Source organism: Podarcis pityusensis (assembly GCF_964106645.2).
Source record: "Podarcis pityusensis genome assembly, chromosome: 1".
Lineage (NCBI taxonomy): Eukaryota > Metazoa > Chordata > Lepidosauria > Squamata > Lacertidae > Podarcis > Podarcis pityusensis.
The window spans coordinates 82,493,934-82,521,332 of record NC_138028.1 but is presented as its reverse complement, the minus strand read 5'-3'; the positions used below and the strand labels follow the sequence as shown (position 1 = coordinate 82,521,332).

General features: G+C 43.7%; 1 protein-coding gene across 5 annotated transcripts in view; it reads left to right on the top strand.

Moving 5' to 3' along the window:
• The window catches only part of STX3 (syntaxin 3), a 40,891-nt gene that overhangs the window by 5,931 nt on the left and 7,561 nt on the right, over positions 1 to 27,399 (top strand). For 2 of the 5 annotated variants that reach the window (XM_080977133.1, XM_080977135.1), the window contains exons 2-9: positions 20,012 to 20,092; positions 20,656 to 20,755; positions 21,243 to 21,317; positions 22,584 to 22,651; positions 23,761 to 23,869; positions 24,064 to 24,137; positions 24,578 to 24,712; positions 25,933 to 26,043. In XM_080977133.1, the coding sequence (XP_080833259.1) occupies positions 20,012 to 20,092; positions 20,656 to 20,755; positions 21,243 to 21,317; positions 22,584 to 22,651; positions 23,761 to 23,869; positions 24,064 to 24,137; positions 24,578 to 24,712; positions 25,933 to 26,043 (753 nt within the window). Of the gene's footprint in view, positions 1 to 15,313; positions 15,461 to 20,011; positions 20,093 to 20,655; positions 20,756 to 21,242; positions 21,318 to 22,583; positions 22,652 to 23,760; positions 23,870 to 24,063; positions 24,138 to 24,577; positions 24,713 to 25,932; positions 26,044 to 26,153; positions 26,265 to 27,399 lie in introns of those variants that run through there. The other 3 variants (XM_080977136.1, XM_080977132.1, XM_080977134.1) reach the window with 3 other exon arrangements.

The following is a 27,399-nucleotide window of genomic DNA, read 5'->3' as shown; positions in this document are numbered from 1 at the left end:
GGAGAGGGAGTGACAGGGATTTAGTCAGGATTATAAAGCCATCAGCCAGGGCCAGAGGAGATAAAACGCTTGGGAGAGAGAAGGGGATTAATTTTATTTTTATTCCTCAGCAGACTCAAGTCCCAAACGGACAGGGGGAGATCTTAACCGAGGGGAGGGGGAGCGTTTCCAGAGAACAGCTTGCAGATTCTTTTCCTGAAGGAAGAGCTCTTCCCAGGAGGCGGATGTGTTGAGGAGGGACTCTCAGCACGTAGGTTCTCCCTGTTAGAGACATAAGCCCCATTCAAGAGCTGTGCTCACAGGTAAAACCTACATACCCAAGTGGGGGACAAGCCTCTGAATCTCGCCCTCCCCACCATTACCTTGCTGTTCATGGAGGGCAAAGGTCTCAAGTGGGATTTTAGCTACCTTCAACACCATATCTAGCTTCCTCTCCCCACCCCCAAATCGTCAGAACTGTAGTTTACCCCTCACAGAGCTACAAATCCCCAAACCCTTAGCAAACGACAGTTTCCAGGATTTTTCATGGGAAAGCCATGCACTTTGAATGTGCGGTGTGAATGTGACAGTAGTGTGCTGTATGACCAGGTTTCTGGGAAGTAGGGAAGGGCATCAGAGCTTTCACCTTCTCAAGTTGGAAGGTGACAAGTCCGGCAACAGGGAAGCAGAGCTTGGTGGGATCAATTTTACACACAAGCAGAATGCCTGAATAGGGTCTTAGTTGCATTTCATTCTGGCTTGGTAATGGCCTAGTTCAGCTGTGGGCAACTGTAGTAGAAGCTGTCCCTTGAAAGTTCCCCATATGGCAGCTTTTGACTGTGCTCAAACTATGTGTGTGTCGGCTTGTTCTGTGATGCTCACCCAGTGCCACAAATTTTATTGCACTCCAGTGGGGCTATAGCATAGCAAAAGCAGGAGAAGAATAAACCAGAACATTTGTGGTGTTAAAAAGCCATGGAGTTTCTGCAGAAAGTTATGGGATATGCGCACTGATTTGGAATGAAGGAGTGTGAGCACCCCCAGAACTTTTGCAGGCTCAAACAGTATTGCAGTTGGAATCACATGTGACTGGTCTGATAGCAGCATGTGCACAAATGATTATAAATATGAAATATAAAGGCCATCTGAAGGGGTCTTAAGTTCCCTTCGTAAAGTGTGCTGTGCTTCTTGTCCCATTGTGAGAGCTGACAACTCTCCTCTCCTCTAATAGCAACCAAAAGGAATCAATGGGCCTGGCAGCTATCATGATATTATTGCAGATGTTGTGGTTTAGGGCTTTCCCTGGCTTTGTTAATCCTAAAATCAGGAGGATCTCGGCTTTTATTTGAAAAGAAACAAAACTCCCAAGCTTATATTTGCATGCATGGAGAAAGATTGCCACCCGGAATGTAATTGGTTCAAAAGAGCTGTGCTCAGTGTTTATCTCAATTTGCAGCTATTTAGTATAATTATTTTTACATGCTGATGTCACGGCTCATAACTTTTGAATATGTGGGGTTGGTAGTCCTTTGGATCTGTTTGTTAAAAGCATCTAGGTCCCAAAGTGGGAAGCAGTGTGTGTGTGTGTGTGTGTGTGTGTGTGTGTGTGTGATATCTTTAGGGTGACTTGGTGACCTGTGTATGCTTTCTCTCTCCCTTCTCTGTAGGCTTGCCAACTTCAACAAAAAACGGCATCAACAAATCCTAGCCTCTGGTAAACTGTTCTAACCTGCCCCACCTATCTTGGTGGTTGTTTCCTTTAAGGAAATCAGAGAAGCTCTTCACCTCTGATCATCAGTACTTGTTTGTCCTTCTTATCCTTTTGTTCTTCTAAAACTCATGTTGTCCACTGAGAACACTGTGGTCCATCTGTGACAGCAGTGGCTTCTGTTCTATTCCATGAATTTCCAACTCTATTCTGTCCCAGGTTTGCTGCATGAAGACCCTTTGACAAGTCACACCCACACCATACATTTACCCCCCTCAAAGGAATAATGGGAACTGTAATTGACCCCCCACAGATCTCCAATTCCCAGCACCCTGAACAAACTACAGTTCCCAGGATTCTTTGGGGGAAGCTGTGTGCTTGAATTGTGGATTATTTCCATTGTTGATCAAGCATATTAGTTTCACAGAAAGCTATAGAATATTTTTTTTAAAAAATGCCAGCCTGAATTAAGGAACTTGGGGACTTACAGTTCTTAAGAGATCATGGTCACATACACTGCATACATTTAAAACACTATTATACCACTGGGAACTGTAGTTTAAGAGTGCTGACCTAACACAGCCACAATTCCTAGCACCCTCAAAACAAGCCAGGCTTTCCATGACTGTTAAAGTGGTTTAAATATATGGTGTGGATCTGACCCTTTTCTCATAGAAGATACACTACTCTCTGTCTCTCAAACAAGAAGCTCTAGAGTTTTTATTATATGGAATTACAATGTTCCTTTAAGTCATAGAGTGGTCTGTGTCAGATAAAACTCTGGGAAAGCTGTGTTTCAGCTTATACAAAACTTTTAAACTTATACTTTGAAAATCATTTTTAGAACAGTTTATATGGTAATTAAAAAAAAGTTTTTAAAAGTTAACTAGTGGAAGCTGACAGCTAAAAAGCCAACTACTGAGATGTTAGCTATTTCTTTAACTTTCCAGCCAATTATGGTACCAGCTAAAGTTCTATGGCTGCTTGGAAAAAAGACTGAAGTCCTAACCTTACTCACCTGGGAGTCAGCTTCACTTAATTTAATAGGACTTACTTCTGCGTAGACATGGTTAAGATTCTGCTGCCCTTCCCTCTGAGCTAAGTTGAACTTGTTCTCTGCTAAGTGTGGCTTGGCTTGCAGCCTTAGTTGTTTTTAAATGTTGTAAGTTTTTGAACTTGTGGCTCCAGAAGCATGCCTTATGAAGTTTAAATAATAGCTCTTCTTACATGTCCAGGCAAATGACTGTTTGTATGGGCAAGTGCCCTGCCCTTTAGAACAAAGGAAAATAGTGGGATAGCCCACATGGTACCTTCCAGATGTTGTGAACTACATCCCTGACCATTGGCCATGCTGGCAGGAGCTGGTGGAAGTTGGAAGCCAACAACATCTGGATGGCCACAGGTTCTCCATTCTGGCCTTAGGCCTTACACTGAACTGAAGGGCTTCATTTCTTTGGCTAGCAAACAGAAGTGACTTTAGGGAAGGCACTACGTTAGTATTTCTTCATTTCTTTTCTCTAGAATTTCTCCTTTTTGAATTTGAATGGCAGAACAAAGGCAGCCTCAGCCAAAGGGGAAGCCCGAGTCAGAAGGATAGGCAGTCGCTTCTTAGGAAAAGACATTTTGTTTTTGTGTACATATAGCAGATGTCTGCCCTACCCTTCAGCAAGAGCTTTCAGGGCAGCTCGCGGCCAAGTGAAGCCAATTAAAAGAGTAAAGCAGCATGGCAGCCAAACCTACAAACTGAAACAGTAGCAGAAGAAAAATGTGTAAGCTGACATTTAAAAAGGTCTGGGAGGATAAAAAGGTCTCTGCCTAACACTGAGAAGACCTAAGAGTAAATGCCAGGCAATGCTTGTGTTCCAAAGCTGGGGTACTACAGCCAGCTGCCTCACCTCGGAAGGCAAGGGCTCCAAAGGTGGTTAACAAACAGGCAGATTCTTGTGGTCAAAGGTAGGGCTTTACATTGTGCACTTTGAATTGTGCTTGGAAATGGGCTGGCAGTCAGGGAAGTTGTTTCAAAACTGGCAAGAGGGGCTTTCCAAGGCTACTCTTAGTTAATAGTCAAGCAGCTGTGTTCTGAGGTTTTTAGTAAGTCTTCAAAGGCAGCTCCACATATAATGTGTTGCAATTATGTGCTTCTGGTAGCATGCTAAGATCTATTAGGGCACTTGAAGAGAAACTAAAGGTTCCTGTTTCAGTGGCTGGTGAAGTCATGGCATGCCGAGGGGTACCTCGGGTTAAGAACTTAATTCGTTCCAGAGGTCCGTTCTTAACCTGAAACTGTTCTTAACCTGAAGCACCACTTTAGCTAATGGGGCCTTGCGCTGCCGGAGCACGATTTCTGTTTTCATCCTGAAGCAAAGTTCTTAACCTGAAGCACTATTTCTGGGTTAGCGGAGTCTGTAACCTGAAGCGTCTGTAACCCGAGGTACGACTGTACTTCACCAGTGGTGAAAGGTAGGCATGAAGTCTCAGCATATTGTTGTGGAGTGGTAATAGTCACTGTAAGCTTCTGCTTTTTAATTTGAGGTGTGTGGGGACCAGCACTCTGCCCCCACCCCCAGGGTAAAGTACTCTACATTCTTGGAGGTACTTTTCTTGATATAACATCATTTGACATCAATTTCTTTTAAGGGATTGTGGTGGCGAATGGGTGTGATTAAAGCAGGTCGGGTTAGCACAAAGCAAGCAGTACATGCAATATCTCTCCACAATACTTCTGCAGTTCATAAATGGTGCTGTGTGCTGACAAGCATCATCCACACATAAACACATCAGAGGGCTGTGTAGTAATGCACGGCTGTGAATCTACTCTAAGGAACAATCTAATCCTAGGCAGTGTTCATTGGACAATCCTGCAGTGTACAGAATTTTCTGTGCAGTTATGGCGGCTGGTAGTCAGCAGAATATATGGAAATCCTGTAAGTCTAAGGTTAGAATGTAACATAAGAAAACAAGGCTATTTTTGCCTTGTGTGAGTGTGTATGTTGGGCCATTTTGTTTTTTCCAGGGCCAGGCTGCCAATATGTACAACAAATGGTAGACTTGTTTTGCATCCTGGTTCTGCAGGAGGTGCTACATGATGCTTTGAGGAGATTTCAGAACCAATTGTGGCATGCTATCTGTACTTTGGGCTGGTTTCTGTGCAAGGAAATCGGACTCTTAGGATTAGTTGACACACTTACCTAAAATTTATTTTCCTGAACGTGATGGAGCAATTTCTTTGCAAGTCAGGTGTAAGTGTGTATATCACACAATGCATATATAACAAGGAAAATAGAGGTGGTGGCCTATTATTTTTATAGTGGTTTTGTATGCAAAGTGCATTATAATTATCTCTATATAACAACTCTTTGAGATAGCCGTTTGTTCTAGACCACCCAGCAGTCTTCAGTGACTTGAGCAGGACTTTGAAGTTTGGACACCCACTGTCAAGTTGTGTGCTCAAATGACAAAAATGCAGATGACTACTGTTGGTAAAGCAGCTGAATCTGCTATCAGTTCTGAAATCAAAACTCTGGCTGATATGTGATTATTTGCTTGGCTTACAAATCCCTAACAGATGACCAACATGCATCCTGTTCTCAGCGGTTTCCTGAGTAGAAACTTCAAATTTAGTTCTTTGTAAAAAGGGTGGGCTGGCTCTCTGAGCATGTGACGGTCAGAGTTGGAATGAAACTTATTGCTCCATGAACTGGATGATGAAATCGGCAGCCAGCCTTCTTCTGCTCTTCTCCCCTGCAAGGAGAGGAAGAAGGAGGGCAGCTGCATCAGCACTTGTGCTTAGCTGAGTGTAGTGAGAGTAAAGTTCAGCAGAATTGTTTGTGAGGACAGAATGCAGCTGTGAAAAATGTGCTCAGAGCCTACATACCTTGACCTTGGATCCTTTGAGGAGTAGAAGTAGCCAGTGCCATGGGAGTCATACCTCATGAGAACATCAGGTGATAAGTTGTTCCAGTTTTCTAGTCTTTTGCCACTGGTCATGTATTACCTTTCCACCTAGTTTCCTGTTGACATTGGTTTTAGCAAAAGCAGTTATTGCTTTGGGCTTGTTTGGATGTTATCCCTTTGAGGTATAAACTTCCTTGAAGATGCGGTTGTAACAGGTGTCTCCATTGCTTTTCAGACAGAAAAAAGGCCATTCCCTGGTCTCAAATCAGCTTTCTGCTATCCTGTCTGAGGTCTCATACATACTTCTGCTTGTTCTGTGCCTAGAAAGAACAGGTCTGAGTGGTTTTGCCTTTGCCCTGCCACGTTCCCCCAGATATCCTACTCTTTAGAGCTAAACTGGAGCAACCATCAATCCGGAGAGACCCAATAGACCTTTTTCTCTGATTCAGTGGTTTTCCCAGGTGAAAGCAGTGAAGCAAGTGGAAGCTATATCTCCTTGAAAAATAAGGATACAAATCACATGATATGTTAGTTGTACCATGTTTGGTCCTTCCTGAAAGTGTGGCCTAGAACCTCAGCATAGACTAGTGGTTTGGGTTAACCACTTGAATCATAGAATTGTAGAGTTGGAAGCGACCCTTGAGCTCCATGTATGTGCAGCACAAAGCTAATTGGGCCACCATACACAGTTACCTGGGGATAAGCACCATTAAACTTCAGGGCTGTAATGCCTTAATATACCCCTTCTCTCATCTGCAAGGGATATGTAAGTTGCATCAAGGCTTCATATTTCCAGGATCAAGCTCCTCTGCACAATACATTAATGTGATATTTCCTATAACACTTACATCATACAGTGGTACCTCGGGTTACAGACGCTTCAGGTTACAGAACCCAGAAATAGTACCTCTGGTTAAGAACTTTGCTTCAGGATGAGAACAGAAATTGTGGCGGCGGCAGGAGGCCCCATTAGCTAAAGTGGTATCTCAGGTTAAGAACAGACCTCCAGAACTAATTAAGTTCTTAACCTGAGATACCACTGTATTATGGAGCACTTCTGTGTAAGCCTGAAAACTGATTTCTGTTGGTGGACTTGACTGCTTTTGACAAAATGTTCTCAGTTCTTAATAGTATGATGGAACAACTGATGTGGTGCAGCTATTTCTGCTGAGACTGGACATGAGACACAGGAAAGGAATCCCAGCAGCACATCAGTGTGCAGTTTTTGAATTGTGCACTTTTATTTTAATTCCATGCCATTTAGCTTAGTTTTATTTAAAAGACTTTTAACCCACCTTTCAAGGTGCAGTGGCCTCATGAGGTGGTGTGCAAGACTCTAAAACACCTTAAAATAGAATAGCTACAATTTCAACATTTAAACCACAAACTAAGATGAGAGAGCAAGAGAGAGAGCGCACACACACTGGCAGCATTTGCCGCCCCATATGCAGCACAATTCAATCCAACATAGAAAATAATTAAAATGCATTTATAGTTCTTCTTTTTTTAAGCAACAAAGCCCTATGGCCTATGTATTTCTCCAGGGAGGGAGTTCCAAAGCTGTGCAGCCACCACTGAGAGAGCCTCATTATCACTAATAGTAGCTCTCTCTGGCGTGGACTCGTTATATTAAACAAAATCATTACAGCTGTATGGCAAGTGTGGCTAACCTGTGGCTTTCCAGAGGTTGCTAGACTCCAGTGCCCATAATCCCTGACCATTGGCCATACTGTCTGAGGCTGGTGGGAGTTAGAGTCCAGCAACTTCTGGAGGGCCTCAGATGTTTGCTGGGATAGCAGTGGATTGGAGGAAGAATTGGCCTACTGTGAAAATTGGGATTTAATGTTTACATTAGCTGCTTCAAGCTGTGGAGAGGCAGGTAAAATGGGTTAAATGAATTCTAGGAAGTTGGGACCGACATATAGCTGTGTGTAAGGTATCTGCCAAGGCAACATGGCTTAGCTTGAAGGTTTGAGAACTACTCCCATAGTGGAGTACCCAGTCAGAATACTGCCGAAAGGCTTCTCCGGCAGATTGCGTGGCATCTCCTTTCCGCTTTGAAGGAGATCGTTTTTAGGCAGCACTGTATTATTTCTCCCTGCCTGCTGTAGGTTCTGCTGCTCAAGCAAAGGAATGTGTTGAGTTCAAGCTCCTGTATACACAGCAATGGAGTTGGGTATTCCTTAGAGGTTCTGTGACAAGGGAGAAGACCAAGCAGAGGAAGATGATGTCGCATGAGAACGTTGCGTGTGAGGAGGCAGAGATAAAAAGAGCAGATGTCGCCAGAGCCCATGTCTATCTCTAATTTCCATAACTCTGTAAATAGAGCAGAGAATACTGTTAAAGGCTGGGGAAAGGAACACTGTGCGCGTTAAATGAATGATTCCCGCCAGTTGCGCAATAGGGCTTCTCCTCCCCCTGCACACACCCCAAAATTGACTTTAGGGGAGTTGGGAGAAGCCCTGGTACAGCTCACAGGGGGGCGGGGAGGAGAGGTGGAATCATTCCATCTGGCAAGCAGAAATGGTTGCTTGGCTGGGGGGGGGGGGATTACCTTAACGCGATGTTGAATTCTTCCCACTGAGTAGTACAGAATTCAAACTGAGCTGTGACTAGAGTTCCTGGGCCTCCCCCCCCCCCTTTGGCTTTTTGCATATTTATGACCCATAAGGAGCCCATCACCACACCTTTCAACGAGTTCTGTGAAGCACTACATCCCCAAATGAATCCAAGCCAAGGCAGCATACATAAATAAAAAGCATGGACTCAAATTCACCCACTGCCATTTTGAGGAATTCCTCATTTTCACCAATGGTAGCAAATGTGATCTGTTCATATCTTTAAATTGCCTGTGGACATGTGAATGCCTGCCAGAACATTCTGGGAGGTGTTTTCTGCTTCTTGGAATGTTACAATTCTGCAAGTAGCTTTGTAATTCTTTTCCTACACCCCTAACTTTCTCCTTGTTCAGTCCATTGTGTTGCCAGTGGGAATGGTTATGTTTCTAAGGCAGCTCCCTTTGAGTCCATCCTAATTACTGGCAACATAAACTAAGAGCACTGTTTTCTGACATCTCCTTTTAGTCATTTTTCTCCTTCCATTCCGTTGACTCTTCCAGATTCAAATGTATTTTATTTGCTAATTATCCCAAAGTGTGCTGACAATATTCTTCACTTCAGACGCTAAAATATGAGAAACAGTAATTTTAAAACCCATCAGCCACAACCCTAAGTAGGCCTACTGAAATGGGCCTGGGGAAAATGTGGAGAAGTACTGTTTAAGTATTTAGAAGTTCCTGTCTAGACTAGGTCTATGCGGTTCCCCCCACAAAGGCAGAAACATTACTTCACCTGCAAATGGAGCTTAAGGTTTAAACAACAAACTTTCAGGAACTCCCATTTTGTGAGTTGCCTTGCTAGATACTTTACAGAGCAAACAAGGGGAAAGTGCTCGCTTCCCCCTTGCTGTTTGCGCTTGGTGTGACCCAAAGATGCAATTTAATCTAAGCAGCAAGCATAGCTGCTGAGTCTGTGCATCAATAAAAGTAAACTCTGTAATTTCCCTCAGAGGACTGCTTAATAAATAGTTAGAAAAAATGATTTATGAGAAACGTGAAGGGCTTTTGAAGGGCTTGCCACTGCTTTTCTTCACAGGGGTTTAGGAAGGGGGGCAGATGCCCCGGGTCCCCTCACAGAGGGGGGTGACATATGACGCACCGCCTGCCCGCGACTCCCAAGCCTACCCCGAGCCACTGGGGGAAGGGGGGAGCTGCGCCACTTTGCCAGTGGCATTCCCCCCTTATCTCTTCATTTTGACAGCTTGGGGGAGGCTTGGGAGTTGTGGGCAGGCCACACACCGAATGTCCGCCATGGGTGGCTCGCTCCGCCCCCAGATGTAGGGCGTGCATGCCGCTCCGGGCACCTAAGCGGCTATCTCGCACCTGGGAGGGCACCCTCCGCACCACACACCCCTTAGGAGTGCACCCGCACTGAGCAGCGCGGACATATGCTCCGCCACTGTTTTTTCATTACCCCATTTTTAAAAAGTCAAATAACCCAGTATATGTCCTGGATGCCAATGTAAGGAGTGGACTAGCCCTATGAATGCATCCTTTCCAAAAGCCTTATTGCCTTCAATTCATATTCTGCCGTCCAGCCTGTTGAAGTTCCTTGTTCCAGCATTGTGCATGAATCCTAAATATGACTGCTGCTGAATTCTCCTTTGACTCCCATGTGTTCCTAGCCAGTGGCAGGGCTGTGTAGTCTGTGCCATGGAGACTAACTTATATAACTGAAATATACAGTTTTTATATAGATAAGCTTCTCTAAAAATCAGGTGCTGATGACTTACAATTTCTCAGACTCTTCTTTTTCCTTCCCTACATTTAGCTCAGAGGTGGGGAAATTTCTGACTTTGTGGGCTAGATCTTTCTCCCCATTGGTCAACTTCAACATGTGGGCAGGACCACTCACCTGTCAATCATCTGATGTCCCAATGATGTGAGTTATCCTGTCCACCTGTCAAAGGTGGCCTGCTGGGGTGGCAGGAGTTAGCAACCAAGCAGGTATGAACTCCTTGTTTCAGCTGATGTGCAGGGAATCCTACCTGCCCCACACCTGGCATCACTTATGCTGTCAGGCATGGGGCAGGTGGGCATGGTTTGGGGAAAACAGCCTCACAGGCCAGATTTAGCCCACAAGCTGGAGGTTCATCGACACTGATTTAGCTGATGCCAAGGAAGTGAACGCGGGTGGCGCTGTGGGTTAGACCACAGAGCCTAGGGACAGAGTCATGGGATGCGGGTGGCACTGTGGGTTAGACCACAGAGCCTAGGGCTTGCTGATCAGAAGGTTGGCGGCTCGAATCCCCGCAATGGGGTGAGCTCCCGTTGCTCGGTCCCTGCTCCTGCCAACCTAGCAGTTCGAAAGCACATCAAAGTGCAAGTAGATAAATAGGTACCGCTCTGGCGGGAAGGTAAACGGCGTTTCTGTGCACTGCTCTGGTTCGCCAGAAGCGGCTTAGTCATGCTGGCCACATGACCCAGAAGCTGTATGCCGGCTCCCTCAGCCAATAAAGCGAGATGAGCGCCACAACCCCAGAGTCGGCCATGACTGGACCTAATTGTCAGGGGTCCCTTTACCTTTACCTAAGGAAGTGAAACCCTCTTTTTGCTCCGAAATTAGTTGATGTCTTTGTGCAGTTTCTTTTAGAAAATTGGTATAAACATTTTTAAAGAAAATAAAATAGATATTGCATATTGCAATTGCATGCTTGTCTTCGCAGAATTCTTCTTCTAAGATCAAACTGTCCAAATAATGTGGTGTGTGTGCTGGAACTGTTATGGCTGTTGGGGAGGTTTGAAAGAAAGCAGGTGAAGAATAAGAGATAAGGGATTGGTGAGCTATAAAGATATGGGATAAAAATGAGATGAAAATTCATTTTTGTAAATTCTAATAATTTAATAGACTGTCTTATTTAGGACAACTCATTGTTCTATTTTGCTAATTATCCTGTGGAGTTGTGATACACTTGGGTGTGGTTGCACTTTGTTCTTTTAAGGCTTATTGTCCCCCAAACCATAACATTATTTGATTTAAAAAATTCTTTCCTGTAGCACCTTAAAGACCAACTAAGTTAGTTCTTGGTATAAGCTTTCGTGTGCATGCACACTTCTTCAGATACACAGATATTATTTGATTTGATCAGTTTGATCAAGTGATTGCTGGATATTATAGTTACTGTTGCAGTTCACTCACTCTTTGTGGACCATGGTAGATTATGATCACTGTGTGGAAGCCTGCCCAAAAGTATTCTGGGTTAAAAAAAAATCTTGCCTTGTGCTGTGGTAACACTGAATGAACGAGGAAGGTAGCAGATAAGTATTGCTAGGTTTGTTCATGCTTTGTGGCGTTAAAGGCATCTGTCCATTCATGATGGTGCTGTTTAGGGCTCCTGAACATGAGAGTATTTAGTAATGCTTTTCCTTCAACTTGCAGATTCAGTACAATAACACTGAAGTATAGTTTAACCTGAATTCAGTATCCACAATAGTTTGCTCTGAGATAGGCCTTCACTGTCTTCCTCTATTTATTTAGTTGTAATCTTACAGACTGCTCTTTTAGGGAATCATTGATCCTAGCCTGAAGAAGCATATATTTATTCGGTGTGAGCTCTGCTGAATTAATTGGCAATTACTTCCTGGAAAGTATGTTTAAGATAGCAAGTGAAATATCAAAGTAGTATGAAAATGGATCAGTTCTCCTCACCACACAAATTGGCAAAGTTAGGTTTGAATAAGGGCACTTAATGTGCTTGTGTTTCCTTCCTTATTGTTGAGTCTTAACATTGCATGGCACAAGGGTAGCCAACATGGTGCCCTTGTGGAATACAAAGTCCATCGGCCGCAGCCAGCATGGCTAGTGTCAGAGATGAGAGGAGTTGTAATCCAAACTACATCTTGAGGGTCACAGGCTCCCCATTTCTGAGATAAGCCAGTGTCATTGTCCCCCTTATGGCTGATGAGGAACTGAGGTTGAGAGAGCATGGCTGCCACGTAGTGGGTCCATGGTAGAGGTAAGATTTGAACCAGGGTCTTCCTTATTCACAGCTCACAGATTAATTCTAACTATGTCTACTCAGAAGTAAATCCTATTTAGTTAAATAGGGCTTACTCTCAGGTTAATGGGGTTGAGATTGCAGACTCAGCCTCTTAGGCACTGTGCTGTATTGGCATTTAGTCATGTTCTTTAATCCCTTGAAATTTTGAAAACCTATATTTTACTCGCTTCATCTCCGCTCTTCAGAATCACTCCATTTGTTCACTGAAAACTGAAAGTCCCCTCCATATGTTTTAAAAGTTTGTCATGACGGAAGGTCATAAAAATGGCACTTCTTTAGAGCTAACCATTAAGGAAGGTGAGACTGAATCTGTTTTTAGAATGTGTGCGGTTTTTGTCTAACAGATGACAGTGCTTTATTTTTAAAAAGGGCCTCTTTTTGCAATTAACAGAAGGTGTTTGTTCAGCATGTGGTGTGTCATAAATCAAGTAAGACCTTTGGTCATCAATCACTGTTTTGTATTTATTTAAGGTAATTATATCCTACACTTCATAATATTTACCCCAGGCTGGTTTACAAACACCAGCGGGATTGGCAGCTTATGTGATGGAGGGTGCTGAAATTTGTAAATATTTTCCTTCAGTCAGTGCACATTAATCACTAATGGGCCTTCCTTCTGACTATATCCTTGAACTATATCCATCAAAGGGAAAACTTTGTACCCTTGAGGAAATAAGTAGCTGAATAGTCTTTTGCAGGTTCTCTTACTGCCCTAACCTTTGTCTCACAAACAAACCTACACACACACACACACACAGAGAGAGAGAGAGAGAGAGAGACTGAGACTGTATAGGAAGTACCTCCTGATGAACTGTAGCCCAAGTATCTGTTTGCTGAGACACACTGAGCAACTGCAACCTATCCCTTCCCCAACCTGGTGACCTCCATATGTTTTGGACTACAACTTCCTTCAGCCCCAGACAGAACATGCTGGAGCTGATTGTTAGTTGTCGTCCATGACTTAGGGAGCAAACCAGGCATGGCAAGGCAAGGCTGCCTTAGAGCAAAAGGGACTGGCTGTGATAGCAACGCAGCTTATATTTGTGCCCCTGTAATGTTGCTGAGTTTTACACCAAAGCGTACCTACTTGCTTTCACTGGGAGATGTTTGTTCTTAAAATTAATCCAGGTCAAACAGTCCAAATTCTGTTTTGAGCTTATGCAGTACAGTATAACTAGTCTGAAAAGTTTGTATGAAGTTCTTTTTTTTTTTTTGTATTTAAAAAATACTTTGTATGACTTGCATACAAGCCAAAAAAAGATCAATTTCTGTTCTAATACTTATTGCCTATTGAATTTTTATTGTTGTGACCTGCCCTCAGGTCATTTGATGATGAAGGCAGGATTTCAGCAATATAAATAATATTATTTTTTAGAAGACTCATAGTGGAACAAATTCCCTTTGTGATATTCAACTTAGGCCGCAAGCTAAACCTACTTACCTGGGAATAAGATCCACTTAATTTAATCAGACTTACTTCTGACTGAATAGACATGGTTAAGATTGTTCTGTCAGTCTTACTTGAGGTAGCCCCACTGAAGTCAATGGATTTAATTTCAGTGAGTCTGCTTTGAGTATGATTAAGCTGGATATCACCCTTTTTTATTTTTAACAGGGGCCCCCAGTTGCAAAGTGCCTTCCTACCAGCCTTTGTTTAATTACTGCCCCACCCCAAATGTCCCCCCTCTCTGCCATCCACCCGTTCCATGTTTGCTGCTCTGACTGTTCGCTGTCATCCCACACCCCCTCAAGATGCACTGGACTGAAGGACAGAGGGTTTTTGTAGAGCATGCTGTGAGGGTGTAATGCAATTAAACAAGGATGCTAGCCATCTGTCCTGGTTTTCATCAGGCTGAGGAATGAATCATGTGTTCCTGTGGAGGCAGAGTTGGGGCACACTCATCTTTGGACCTCCATGCCTAGACAAGAAGAAGTGCTGTTGTCTGCATGTGGGATGTTACATGCATATTACCCTTTAATTTAGAGGGAGGTGAATTGGAAGCAAAAAATGCATGACAAGAAGGTACGACCAGTGCTTTTTTTCTAGGAGGACGCAGAGGTCCGCATACCCCTAAACATTTTGTGAATCTAAGTTTGGCCTCATTGAAGGGCAGTATTTCAATATGAGTAGGAAAATGAGAGCACCCCTAAACATTTTTTTAAGAAAAAAAGCACTGGTACGACGCAGAGACCTGAGTGCACAGTCAAGTAAATTTGCTGCTGAAGAAGGAAAGGGAACGGTGCAAGTGTAAGCAATTTCTGATTGCCTGGAAGTGATGGAGTGCATCACAGGGAAGGCTGGAATGTGGGGAACGTCTGCGGGGGGGGGGGGGAACGTGTCTCTGTGCATGCAGATCAGACTGTCTCCGTGTGTGAGAGCAGGACGCCCCCGCCCTTCTGCAGGCAGCAATCCGTTAATACCTCTTGCGGTGTGTGTGTTCAGGACCAGATGTGAGATTAGATGCACTCCTTGTGAATGCAGATGGCTCAGTCACCTTTCCACTAACATAACCTCTGACCTCCATTTTGTGAGACTGAAGAGCACTTAACTGTAGTCGCTTTAGTTACTGAGCCAAGTAGCAGCACCTTGGAGGGACTGTCTGTGCTACTTAGAGAACCAAAGTCCGCTTTTTGCTGCCTGAACCACGAGACTTTTCTCTCTGAGGAAGCTGTAGAAAGGAGACGTTGTGCTTGCTTATCCTCTGGTGTGTAACATTTCCTGCTAAACTGCCCATAAATGGTCTTTGGAGTAATAGTCTCCATGGCAAGGAAGTCTTTTTGCTGTCTCCTATTGTTTCTAAATTATTGTACATTGTGTCTTTAATAGTGTAAGCCATCTCGGAAGTGTTTTTTTTTTATTGATGGGCGGAAGCTATATAAATGTAGTCAATAAACAGCAGTGATACTGGCTGTGGGAAGCCGTAAGCCGTGAGAGCATTTCAGTTTAATTCTATTTATCTAATTGAAAGCATTTCTAAACTGCTGAATGCTTTAAGATCTCTTCACAAAAATGCCATATAAAAACAGAAATTTGGTAATAACAGGGTCCGGTGAAACCTAGACAAAAATATGTCTTTACAAGACATCTGAAACAACTGGTGGATGATGTGTCATGTATGGAAGACGGAAGGACTTTCCAGAGGCAATGCTTTGTTTGTTTTTGGTTCAGTGCCCTGCAATATTCTGTAGGGTGTGATTCTGTGAGTAAAATTTCCTCAGATGATCTTACAGCACACGATACAGGGGGAAGCAGTCTTTCAGGTAACCTGGTCTTTAAGTCATTCAGGGCTTTTTATCTTAGCAACAAGACCTTGAACATGACCTGATAGCTAACTGACAGCCAATGAAGCTGCCTCAGAACAGGTGTACTATGTATATCTCCAGGTGTCCCACTCAACAGCCTGGGGCAGCGTTATGTGGAGGGAGCCCCACATAAAGCATATTACAGTTGATGAGTTGTGAGGAACTCATGACTCATGGTGGTCACAGGAAATGGCATAGTTGGTGCACCAAAATCAGTTGATAATAGGTGCTCACTGAAGTTGCTTGGGCCTACAGTGACAAAGGTGGTTCTAGAGTCGCCCCCCCAAAAAAACAACAACAACAACAGTGTGCCTATTTCGTCAGAGGGAGTGCAACTCTGTCCAGAACTGCTAAAACTCCCCAATCCTGTATCTGGGAACAAATTGTTTCATCTTCCCTCAACATTTCTCATGATGATTTGCCTGAGTCTTTGCCTGATTTTTTCTTTTACTAAGGAAGTGAATTTGGGTGGCAGCTCTCATTTGATTTTTTTACTGTTGAATCTTGTTTTAGCAGGTGCAGAGGGTAGCTTGAGGGGGGTGCAAGTGAAAGATGGAAATCGTCTAATTCTAGGTCACTGGCTCCAGTCCAGCTTCAGATTCAGAACTGAAATTGCTTGCATCCAATAAATTACAGCTGGGAACTGTTTCCTCCCCTTCTTCGCAGTGTTCTTTTCTGCAGGGCTCGGACCTTCTGTACATTTCTCTGCTCAAGCTGCTTCACATACAATGCTTTTTTCTGTTTAGAGTCAAGAAAAAATGTGTACACGATCATATATTAAAAGCCTGTCCCTGGCTGTTTTGTCACAAATACATGCATTTGGAAGCTATTCTATTAACTTGAAAATAAATTCATGGAGAAAGCTCATCTGCATTCTCTGTCCAGCTCAATTTGACCTGTGGAAGAAAGGAAAAACTCAGAATTGAAAGCTGGAAGAAGCATTCTTCTTTTGAATTGATATTTCTCTGACTGCATAGCAGTAGCATATTCCATTCCTCCATACCAGCCTTCCTCAAGCTGTCTTCCTTCCAGATGTTTTGTACTATATCTTCCCCACTGACCATGCTGGGAGCTGTGATCCAAAATATCTGGAGGGACAGAAGGTTGGAGAAGGCTCCTCAGTACCCTTGGACAACTTTTGGGCAAACATAGATTTTTTTGCTCGTTTCTGCTTGTTTCTCTATTGCTCCTGTCCAAGTTTGGGTCACACAGAATAGATGTAGATGTTGTTGGGCAGCAAGACAATGTGTTTTATTGATTTCTCCTTGCTCTTCTAACCGCAGATAACTGAAGTGGCTCACAAAGTGTTAAAACAACAGTAATTAAATCTGAAATAAAAGTTTTTGTTTTTGTTTATATTGCATAGTTTGAGTTCTCATTTTGTATTTTTATGTTGCGAACTGCCCTGTAATCTTCGGGTGAAGGGTGGTAAGCAAATTTAATAAATAGTAATGATAATGATAATTAACTCAGGCATTCTAGACTTTTGTTGAAGGGCAATATGGACATACCTGTAATTCATTATTGAGTCTTTGCTCCAGCTCGACCTGTCAGACCTATGTTATATGTTATGGCTTGTTGTGGCTGGATCCCATGCTACTCCAGAATGCTTGAATAGCAGGGAGGGTGGGAGGTGTGTGGCTCACATGGGAAGCTTCCATATTAGCTAGCCACAAAGACTCCTGCAGAGGCATGGGGTCCAGGCAACCAACCATTTTGCATCAGTAACAATAAGAATTTGCTCATTGTATGGAAGGTAAAGGTAAAGTGACCCCGACTATCAGGTCCAGTCGTGGACGACTCTGGGGTTGCAGTGATCATCTCGCTTTACTGCCCGAGGGAGCCGAAGTACGGCTTCCGGGTCATGTGGCCAGCATGACTAAGCCGCTTTCTGGCAAACCAGAGCAGTGCACGGAAACGCCATTTACCTTCCCACTGGAGCGGTACCTATTTATCTACTTGCACTTTCATGTGCTTTCAAACTGCTAGGTTGGCAGGAGCAGGGACCGAGCAACGGGAGCTCACCCTGTCGCAGGGATTCGAACCTCCAACCTTCTGATCAGCAAGCCCTAGGCTCTGTCCAACCAACAGTGCCACCCACGGCCCTCTTAGATGTATGGTATACAGCTTTTTTTAGACAGCAATTTTTATTATATAGTCACAGACCCAGTATTTCATTAAGAAGCTGTGTCTGACCTGTACCTTGTATTTTCTTCCAACATTCGATCAACTCACGTTCTACAAGAAGGCTATATTTCCTTCTCATGGCTCACATGGTCTACGGCAACAGTCCTCGCAGCCATCCAAGTCAACCATCTGTAATAATTTATTAGAATCTTAAAAGCCATTGTGTGCTTCACAACTGACAGCCTCTAAGGTTACTGAATCTGTCACTAGATCTTCCAGTCTTTTTAAGGATTTTTGTTTTCATTTTCTCCTCGTTATCTTGGGAGTAGCTGGAACATTGAGATAAGATGACTGCTCTTCCTCAATTTTGTAAATACAGTAAGCCCACTATTTAAGTAAATTAATTTGTGCACATTCAGCTTTACGTGCTTGGCAATTTAAAATAAAAATAAAAGGGGGTGGGCATCCAGGAAAGAAGACTGGCAGTCCCACCCACCATTGAACCCAATGTGTTTTGACTATACACAATTTTGGCTTTAGGTGCTATCTCCAGAACCTAACTCCCATGTAAGTTGCAGGTTTAGTGTACTGTATATATTTACCTCAAAAACAAAGCATCTAAATCTCTCTCCCACACCTGAAACAAAGAATGCAATATCATAATCAAAGAAACTTATATTTTGGGTATCTCTGAAAGCCAGACTCTGGAAACTCTGTGATAACATTGATGGTACCCAATTCCCCCCCCCCTCCTTTTAGTTTTTATTCTCTGCACTCTGTTCTCTTGCCTCTCCATCTGAGACCTGTGATGCACAACCAACATCAGTGCTAAGTCCTGCCCTTGAAAGGCCTTGGCCTTGACTGTGCAGCATGACTTCTAGTCAGTCAGCTTTACTGTATGCAGTTTGTTGACCTTTGGGCCTGGTTATCCTTTTGTCACCTTTCCACCCAAGGCAGAACGAGTCCCTAAGAGGGTGTAGTTTGTAGAGGGTGTAGTTTGTTTGGTTTTTGTTGCTCAGCAAGTAATGACGAATGATGTGCTATTTTTAAGAGCAGGCGTTGGAAGCCTGGAGTCAATATTGTAGAGGTGCATAGTTAAATAAAGGCAGACATTTCATTTCAGGAAGAGCAAAGCAGACTAAGGAGCAGAGGGAGGGGGATCCAGCTTTGGGGGAGAGGCTAAAGACCCTTGGTTCCCTTTCTACTTAATCTGCACAAAGGAAAAGTATCTCCAACTCTTCACTAGTTTGGAGAAGGCTACCAGCATTAGGTGTGGTCTGCCTCCATACCTTTTCTTGAGCCCTTTCTTCTAATGGAATAGAACCACCCTCTTCTTCCACATCCTGGTATTTCCCTTGCTGTTGCAGTTTCTGTGCGTAGGAAAAATGGACACAAACCACAGAACATACAGTGGAAGCAGCCGTCTTTGACCAGGTGGAGATCCTGCTCTTGCTGTTACTGTAGATCTACCTTCCCTAGATTTCTGACAGCTGGTGATGGTGGCAGCAAGGCTGGACTTCATGAGCTTAGGATACAGGAGGCAAATCCTTCTGCATTTGCACCATTTTTTAAAGTGATCAAGTGGTTTGTGGTGGTTGGTTTCCATCACAAGGTTTGACATGGTCTCACTTTTCATGTGTTTCATGTGTTTCAGTGGCTTACAGGGATTTATACAGTCGTACCTTGGCTCCCGGACGCCTTGGGAGTTGAACATTCCGACTCCTGAATGATCGAAAACCGGAAGTGAGTGTTCCGGTTTTCGAACATTCTTTTGGAAGCCAAACGTCCGGTGCTGCTTCCGTGGCTTCCAATTGGCTGCAGGAAGCTCCTGCAGCCAATCGGAAGCTGTGCCTTGGAAGTTGAATGTTTTGGAAGCCGAACGAACTTCCGGAATGGATTCCGTTTGGCTTCCAAGGTATGTGTATTACCCAAAGTTGTTGAGCTTTTTTGAGAAACAAAAGAGGATTTTATGATCTATTTTTAAGGAAAAAACACTACCAACATGAGCTACCATACATGCAGATTTCCCTGGACATTTAAGCAATTTCCGCAAGGTCACAATTTTCGACGGCTGAATCCCAGCTATGTCCTGTATAGCAACCCTAATTTATATTATTGATAGTGTGTGAGGATTTTTTCTTCTTAATGTTCTATTTAGTATTCTGAGAGGTTTTTTTACATAACGGTATCTGGAGTAATCTTTGTAACTTAAAGACAATGCAGAATGATTTTTGCCAATTAAAAAGAGAAAAGATGCAACTCCAGCCTATAATATTAAGATGTTTCCTTTACCACCAAACTGGACTAAGGAGGTTGGACTTGGTGTAAAATATGGTTGTGTGGTTCTTCTCCTTTAATTCTTGCCATCTTGTCCCTTTACAGAAACAGGACCAGGATGATGCCGATGATGACTTGGAAATCGCTATTGACAACACAGCTTTCATGGATGAATTCTTTGCAGAGGTAAGGAGAGTCCGGGAGAGAGAAAATGTAGACCTGAAATTAAAACTAAGTCCAAGAATCAGGGCACATGGATAGGCTGGGTTTTAATGAGGTTTGGTTTATTTGTTTCCCTTGTGACAAGTACTCACTTTCTTGGGAAGCAGGTACAGGCAGAAGCTAGACTATGCTTTGCATTCATAATTGTGTTCTAAAAGTGCCAAGTGAAGTTTTCTGCTTATCATTATTTGACTTTCCTGTCTCATATTCAACAGTGCTTAGCCGTGCTGTCTCCTCTGGAGCCTTAACAGTTTGCATTTCCTCCATGTGGAGTAGTAGTCAAGTGACATACAATTACATAGATAGGAGAGTACCATACATTGACAGCATCCAAAGCTGTGACGGTTGCAGCTGTTCCTAAATATGATTGTATGACCTGGGGAGGGAGACAGCTAAAGTGAGGTATGCATAAATGAGCTTGGTGCTGACTCTGTAGAGATTAGGCTCTTGATTTCCCCACACCTACCCTCCCAGCGGTGTCAGTGTAATGGTAAGATTCCTCTTCATTTTGTTCCATAACTTTGCAGATTGAAGAAACCCGGCAGAATATTGACAAAATTTCCGAAAATGTAGAAGAGGCAAAAAAGCTGTATAGCATCATCCTGTCAGCCCCAATCCCTGAACCAAGTGAGTAAGACACAAACCCCCTTGAGAGAAATTTTTGGCAATGATTCTTATGGACTTTCCCCTACTCTGAGAACACAGAACCAAACCTGCTAAACCTTTCTTGTCTCCCTGCCTCTTGATATACTGTGTAAGAGAGTGAGGGGCTACTTGGAAGTAAACAGCCTGAAGAGTCTTCCTCTGCTCTCCTCTCAGGTTTCAGAAGGCTGTGGACAAAGTTCCCTCTTGTGCAGGCCCTCTTCCAGTTTAATTTCCCACAATGCCCCAAAGTGATACTATGATAGCGGCATGGTGAGAAATTAAATGGCCACCTCCCACTGATGCCACCAGGTAAATGCTGGGAGCCAAATTGTTGGTGGGCCCTGCGGTCCCAGCAGCTCTTTCTCTTTCCCCTGCTCTGTCGTGACTTCAAAACTGGATTCTTTCCAAGAGGATGCTTGCTGCTGTTCTCATGCTGCTCAGCACTGATGTCTATTCTTGTGTTCTGCAGAGACTAAGGATGACCTGGAGCAGCTCACAGCAGATATCAAGAAAATGGCTAACAGTGTCCGAAACAAACTTAAGAGTAAGTAACATGTCCCTCGGGCAGACTGGTCTTGGAAGTTCTAATTTATAGTGCTCAGCTCTCATTTAGGGGATGCCTAAAGCAGGGATGGGCAACCAAATCTGGCTCCCCAGCTCACCTTCTACTCATCAGCTGTTCAATACAGAGCAGATGAGAGGAGAAAGGGCTTTGTTGTGCAAAGTGTGCAGTTGCAACTCTGATCTCTGCAAAGACATCAAGCAGAAGAGAAAATGTCTCAGAAGAGACGTAGACTTACGTTCCTTGAAAATATGCAAGAAGTCAGTCAAGAATTCTGCAATTGTGTGCATGCAGTTTTTGGAATGCAATTGCTTTTTGAAGTTTGAGGTCTTGAATTGCTGTAAGTTAGGGGTTTCAACCTAGCTATATTTTGATGTCATTTGCATTATTCCATGGGGATTAATGACTTTTTTGCTTTTTGAACAGTTAGGACAGAGAAATGTATTGTAGAGCGTTTTAGGTTTTTTTATAACCTTTGTTTAAAAAGAATCAGAGGAGAAAATGGAAGTTTAAGTAGAATGGGTATGGGAGTCTGAGAGAGAGAGAGACATTTTGTGTGGGTCTGGCCTTGCCCACTTTGGAGTTTGCTCCATCCACTACTGGGAAAAGATTCCCATTCAGCATAAAGTGTAAGCAATATACAGTGGTACCTCGGGTTAAGAACTTAATTCGTTCTGGAGGTCTGTTCTTAACCTGAAACTGTTCTTAACCTGAGGTACCACTTTCGCTAATGGGGCCTCCCGCTGCCGCCGCCACGCGATTTCTGTTCTCATCCTGAAGCAAAGTTCTTAACCTGAGGTACTATTTCTGGGTTAGCGGAGTCTGTAACCTGAAGCGTCTGTAACCCGAGGTACCACTGTACTAGCGTCTCTCTCTTCTGTGGCTGCAGGCTAAGCACCCTGGCCCAGTCTTCTTGTTGCCCCCCTCTGCATGTTCCTCTCTCATCATCAAAGTAATTAAATTATGCAGACTCTTAAGAAAAGGACTTGTTCCTACAAACCATGGCAATATGCTAGTACGCACACTAATGTAGTAGGAGGGAGGGAGAATGGTCAGAGGCACCAGCTTCTCCAGTGGACAGGGTGACATGATGTTGTACAACATCCTCTGAAAATGCCTCGGCCCCTAGTAGTTGGCACCTATGCGAGTGGTATAGGCATTTGCCTAGGCAAAGGGACACCAGACGTCTTCACTGTGCAGGATAGAAGCAGAGCATCTTTCCATCAACTCCTTTCCCTGCATTCACAGGTATGGAGAGGAATATTGAACAGGATGAGGTTCGATCCTCAGCTGACCTGCGGATACGGAAGTCCCAGGTAAGCAGAGCTCTGTGGCAATTCCATACTGTTGGACGCCTTTGCCCGCTGTTAGCCAGTGGTCAGAAAAGAAAGGAGAAAAACTTTTCTGAAAGCAACAAGAGGCTAACTGCTGCAGGGGGTGGTGGGGAAAGTGGGGAATAATCTGGAACTCAAATCCTCTTGGGAGCCACATTCTCAGGCCTGCATCTGAATCCCAGTTGTGCGGGAACTAGCTGTAGTTTTTCCCAAGTCCAATTTAAAGTACTGGTTCTACCCAGTAAAGCCTTGCACAACTCAAGCTCTAATACCTCACACACCGCCTTTCCCCGTGCAAACTTACCTGGCCCCAAAGATCAGGATCTGAGGCCCTTCTCTCCATTTCCCCCCAAGAGACATTTTCATATATTTGGTGCCAGGCAAAGGTGTTTTTATTCTACCAGGCAGTTGGACTCTAATAACATTGTGCTTTTGTGATATTTTGTTTATTTCTGTGTTTATCCAAGAGCAAGTGAGGCTACTTTTGTATTTCAGGGTGGATTTTTTTTTATTAACATTATTAGCTGTTGTATTGCTTTTAAATGATGTATTTATGAGCCATGAGATATTGTTGTAAGTCATTTCAGCACTGTTTTTGTAATGAAGCATTGACTAAATTAATAATGATGAGACTTTTTTCACATGCTCAGAGGGACTGCTTGCTTTTCATGGTGGAACAAAACTGGTTCCAAGTTGAACCCTCTAGTTCGAATTAGGCCCTGATAGCTAGCTTTAAAAAAGGAGAGAGTGAGAAAGAAGCTGATGGTTTCTGATCCATAGCTTGGAAGGGTGAGGAATGAACTCTGCATCTTTTGCAGTTTGTTTCACACAAGCTGCTTAACTGTAATTTTTAAATATTTAAAATGCTTTTGCTTATGCAAATGATTTTCAGTTTCTTAAAGATAACACTTAAACACGCGCACATTTGAAAACTTTAAGGTATTAAGTCTCTTTTTAATGCAGACTCAGAGACTTATGGGTTTTCCAAAAACCCCAAAATCTTTCAGTTTCCAGCTTCCAAAAAATAATGCCAGTAGATAATTGGCAGATCAGCCAGGGTCCCTTGAGTTATCACTTCTTCCTGTCTCCAGCATTCAGTCCTTTCCCGAAAATTTGTCGATGTGATGACGAAGTACAACGAAGCACAGGTCGACTTCCGGGAACGGAGCAAAGGAAGGATTCAGCGACAGCTTGAGATCAGTATGTCTGCTTTATGCCTTGGCCTTTACCTTTGGGTAGAGCATGATCCTGAATGCTAGAGCTGGGTTCTTCTGCCTAGAAGCATTTGCACCCCTTCCTGCCCTGCTAGTATTTGTAGCTCCCAAGGAAGTGTTTGTTCTTGTTGCAGTACCTGAAGCTCTTGTTCTCTCCCTGTTTCTTTCCCTGGGATGCAGCTGGGAAGAATACAACAGATGAGGAGCTGGAGGAAATGCTAGAGAGCGGGAATCCATCAATATTCACATCTGGGGTGAGTGTGTTTGAAGGTAGTTTGTGTGAAGGTGACTGCTAGGCTGTTGAAGGTTGAGAAGAGGAGAATAATAATAATAATAATAATAAATAAATAAATAAATAAATAAATAAAAATTATTATTTATACCCCGCCCATCTGGCTGAGTTTCCCCAGCCACTCTGGGCGGCTTCCAATCAAGTGTTAAAAACAATACAGCATTAAGAAGAATGCAAAAGAATATCTGTGGATTGCAGGAGCACCAAGTCTTGTTGGTTGGAGTTGCAAGATGGCTGAGTTTGGGCATGTTGTGAAATGGAAGAGTATATCCAGTGAGAAGAGCTGGGATAGATTGAAGGGGAGCATATGAAAACCGCAGTGCAGAACTTTTGGAAGCAATGTTCTGCAGAGCATGGTTACTATGGGACATTTGCAAATGACAAATCTTGGGCCTTTCCTAGATTATGGATTCCCAGATTTCAAAGCAAGCATTGAGTGAGATTGAGGGACGGCATAAGGACATTTTGCGGCTTGAAAGCAGCATCAAGGAGCTTCACGACATGTTTGTGGATATTGCCATGCTAGTGGAAAATCAGGTAACTGAGCTATGGGGCAGGGGGTGGAGAGAAAAATGGATCACCAAATGGAGACCTTGATAAAAAGCAAAGGTGGCAATGAAAAGCAGAGCGCCCAGAGGTGGTTATCTGTTTAACCATGGGAAATGAGGTTGACAACCTGTAAAGGCAGCTTCCTGAGGGGCATCAAGTTGCCCAATGAGTAAAAGGAAAATTGGACTAGATGGACCTTTGGTCTGATCCAACAGCATGCTGCTTTTGTCCATATAGTCAGAGTGCAGATGTTTGTGGCATGGGAAACAAGAGAAAATGGGGGTTGAGCAGAGAGATGGGGTTGCAGAGGGGATGCTAAAGGGAAGAGAAATAAGTTAACAGGGAGCATTTGCAAAAATGCTTTCCAACCAGTTAATGTAACAGCGCTTCTGAGTTAACAAGCATGCACCCCAGCATAATTTGCAGCCCTTGTCTAGGGGTTGACAGAGTACTGTGCATGTGGCTGACTGAACCTAAATAATGGTAGGCTAGGGTAGTCTGATGAAGTCCATTATTAAGGTAATTTGGGTACTAGTTGAGAGTAACTTCATTTGCTAATAGTTTCCTGTCTGACTAGTCTGGAGCGTGGCTTGCTACCCTGTTACATTCCTGGGGATAGAGCCCTGTCTCCTGGACTAAAGAGGCTGTGTCACCATCTTCTCAACTAGTCACTATTCCACTATGCTATCCAAAAACTAAAGAAGGTGTTTTCACAACTGTGCTTATTAACACCTATCAGTTATGAGGCAGAAATGGTCTGCTTAGAGATTAGCATGGAAGCCTGAATACTACTAAGGCCCCATTTCTTGTTTTCTGCTCACAATGCAATGCGGAGGAAATGACGGTCAGGTCAAACTATGGTGAGTGTTTTGTTTTCAGAATTTAAAAAGTGTTTGGGTGGGAGGAGGGAGGGAATATGGGCAAGTTGATGGTCGATGGAAACCATATGCCTGGAAGAGTCATTCATTCAGAGGGAGGGTAACAGCTGTGAGGCGAACTTCTGGCTTGTATGAGGAGAGGGCAAGCATTCAAGAGAGCACAGGAATTACATGGCAGGAAATCCATGTTGCAGGGGGGAAGTAAGCTGAAGGTTTCATAGAATTAGGTGGGGGAAACTGGGGGTATTAGCCATGGCAGTAGGCATTTTGCAGCATGATAACATTATTTCTCTTTGCTTTTCTACCCCCTTCCCTTAAACTTTCCCACAGGGAGAAATTGTAGATAACATAGAACTCAACCTGAGGCACACCTTAGATCACGTAGAGAAAGCTCGCGAGGAGACCAAAAAGGCCCTGAAATATAAGAGTAAGGCACGCAAGGTGAGCCTCTCCTGTGGACTACAAGCTCTGTGCTGCCGGACGCCTTGCTGGCTGACACTTTCTGTTTCTGCCTCTCTGTTTCGCTTTCGGCTTTCCTCTTCCTCTGCAAGGGAGGCATGATTGACCGCATAGAGAACAACATGGACCAATCAGTAGGCTTTGTGGAACGGGCTGTGGCTGACACCAAAAAGGCCGTAAAGTATCAGAGCGAAGCGCGAAGGGTGAGGAAGAAGTGAATGTAGTCCACCCCTCCCTTCCCTCCTCATAGACCAGGGGTGGGGAGCCCTTTTCATTCCGGGGGCATGCCACTCATGCAAAAGTCAAAGGTTTCTACACACCCACCCACTCACCCACACATCCCTCCACCTCCCACCCAGGCAAGCGAGATGAATTATTATCCAGCCAGATGACAAAAGCACTCAGAAGGGCCTGGAGGAGAGGGGCGTGGCCTGGGAAGAAAGGGTGTGGCCAGGGAAGGGGCATGACCTGCTGGAGAGAATCCCAAGGGTCACATAGAGAGTCTTTGAGGGGGATTATTGTCCATACGCCCTTTGAGTTCTACTTCTGAACTCATATCCTGCAACCGGAGCACCTCTTGCCCTTCTCTTCCTCATCTACCAAAACCCCTGTTCAGTCTTATTAGATGAAGACCCATTTCCCCACCCCCTATCCTGTCTACTTGCAGTTCCTCCAACTTCCCTGCAGCCTGTTCACAAATTCATCCCGCTATGCAATGAACTATATGATATGAACAGCTAGCAATGTTTTGTTAAGCATTGTTTTGCTCTCCCAGTAGTGCTTAGACTATATCCCCCCTCCAGAATAAGGAAGGTCTCTTCTTTCACAGCTCCTAAACTCTCTCAACAGGGGCTCAAGAACTTGAGGGCTGAACTTTCTTTAGTTTGCTTGTCATCAACTCTGCAGTCTTCTGCTTTGGGCTGTCCATCTAGTCTTTTATCGCTTTTCTGTGCTACATTCTGTGCATGCTGACCTGGAAGAAATCCTACAAAATTCTTTGGGACTTGACATCTGAATAAATGCATAGAACTGGATTCTTAAGTCTCATTTAAGGGTTTTGTGCCGAACTTTAAAAAAAGAACAAGGACTTCTGCCCTTGCTTTACAAAGAGCAGAATTCTTGGATGCTTGATCTTTCTTACTTTATTTTTAATGTTTGAGGCAAAATGTAAGCATGACAATCATGGTCAAATTAGGCATAATATTTGCCACATGCCTAATATTAGCCCTCACATGCAGGGTTTTTTGTTGTTGTTTTTTTGAGGTGGGAGCTGTGTCAAGACCATGGCACGAGTGTGTGTATTTTTAAAGTATTTGCCCCCAATGCAGTTCTGATTGG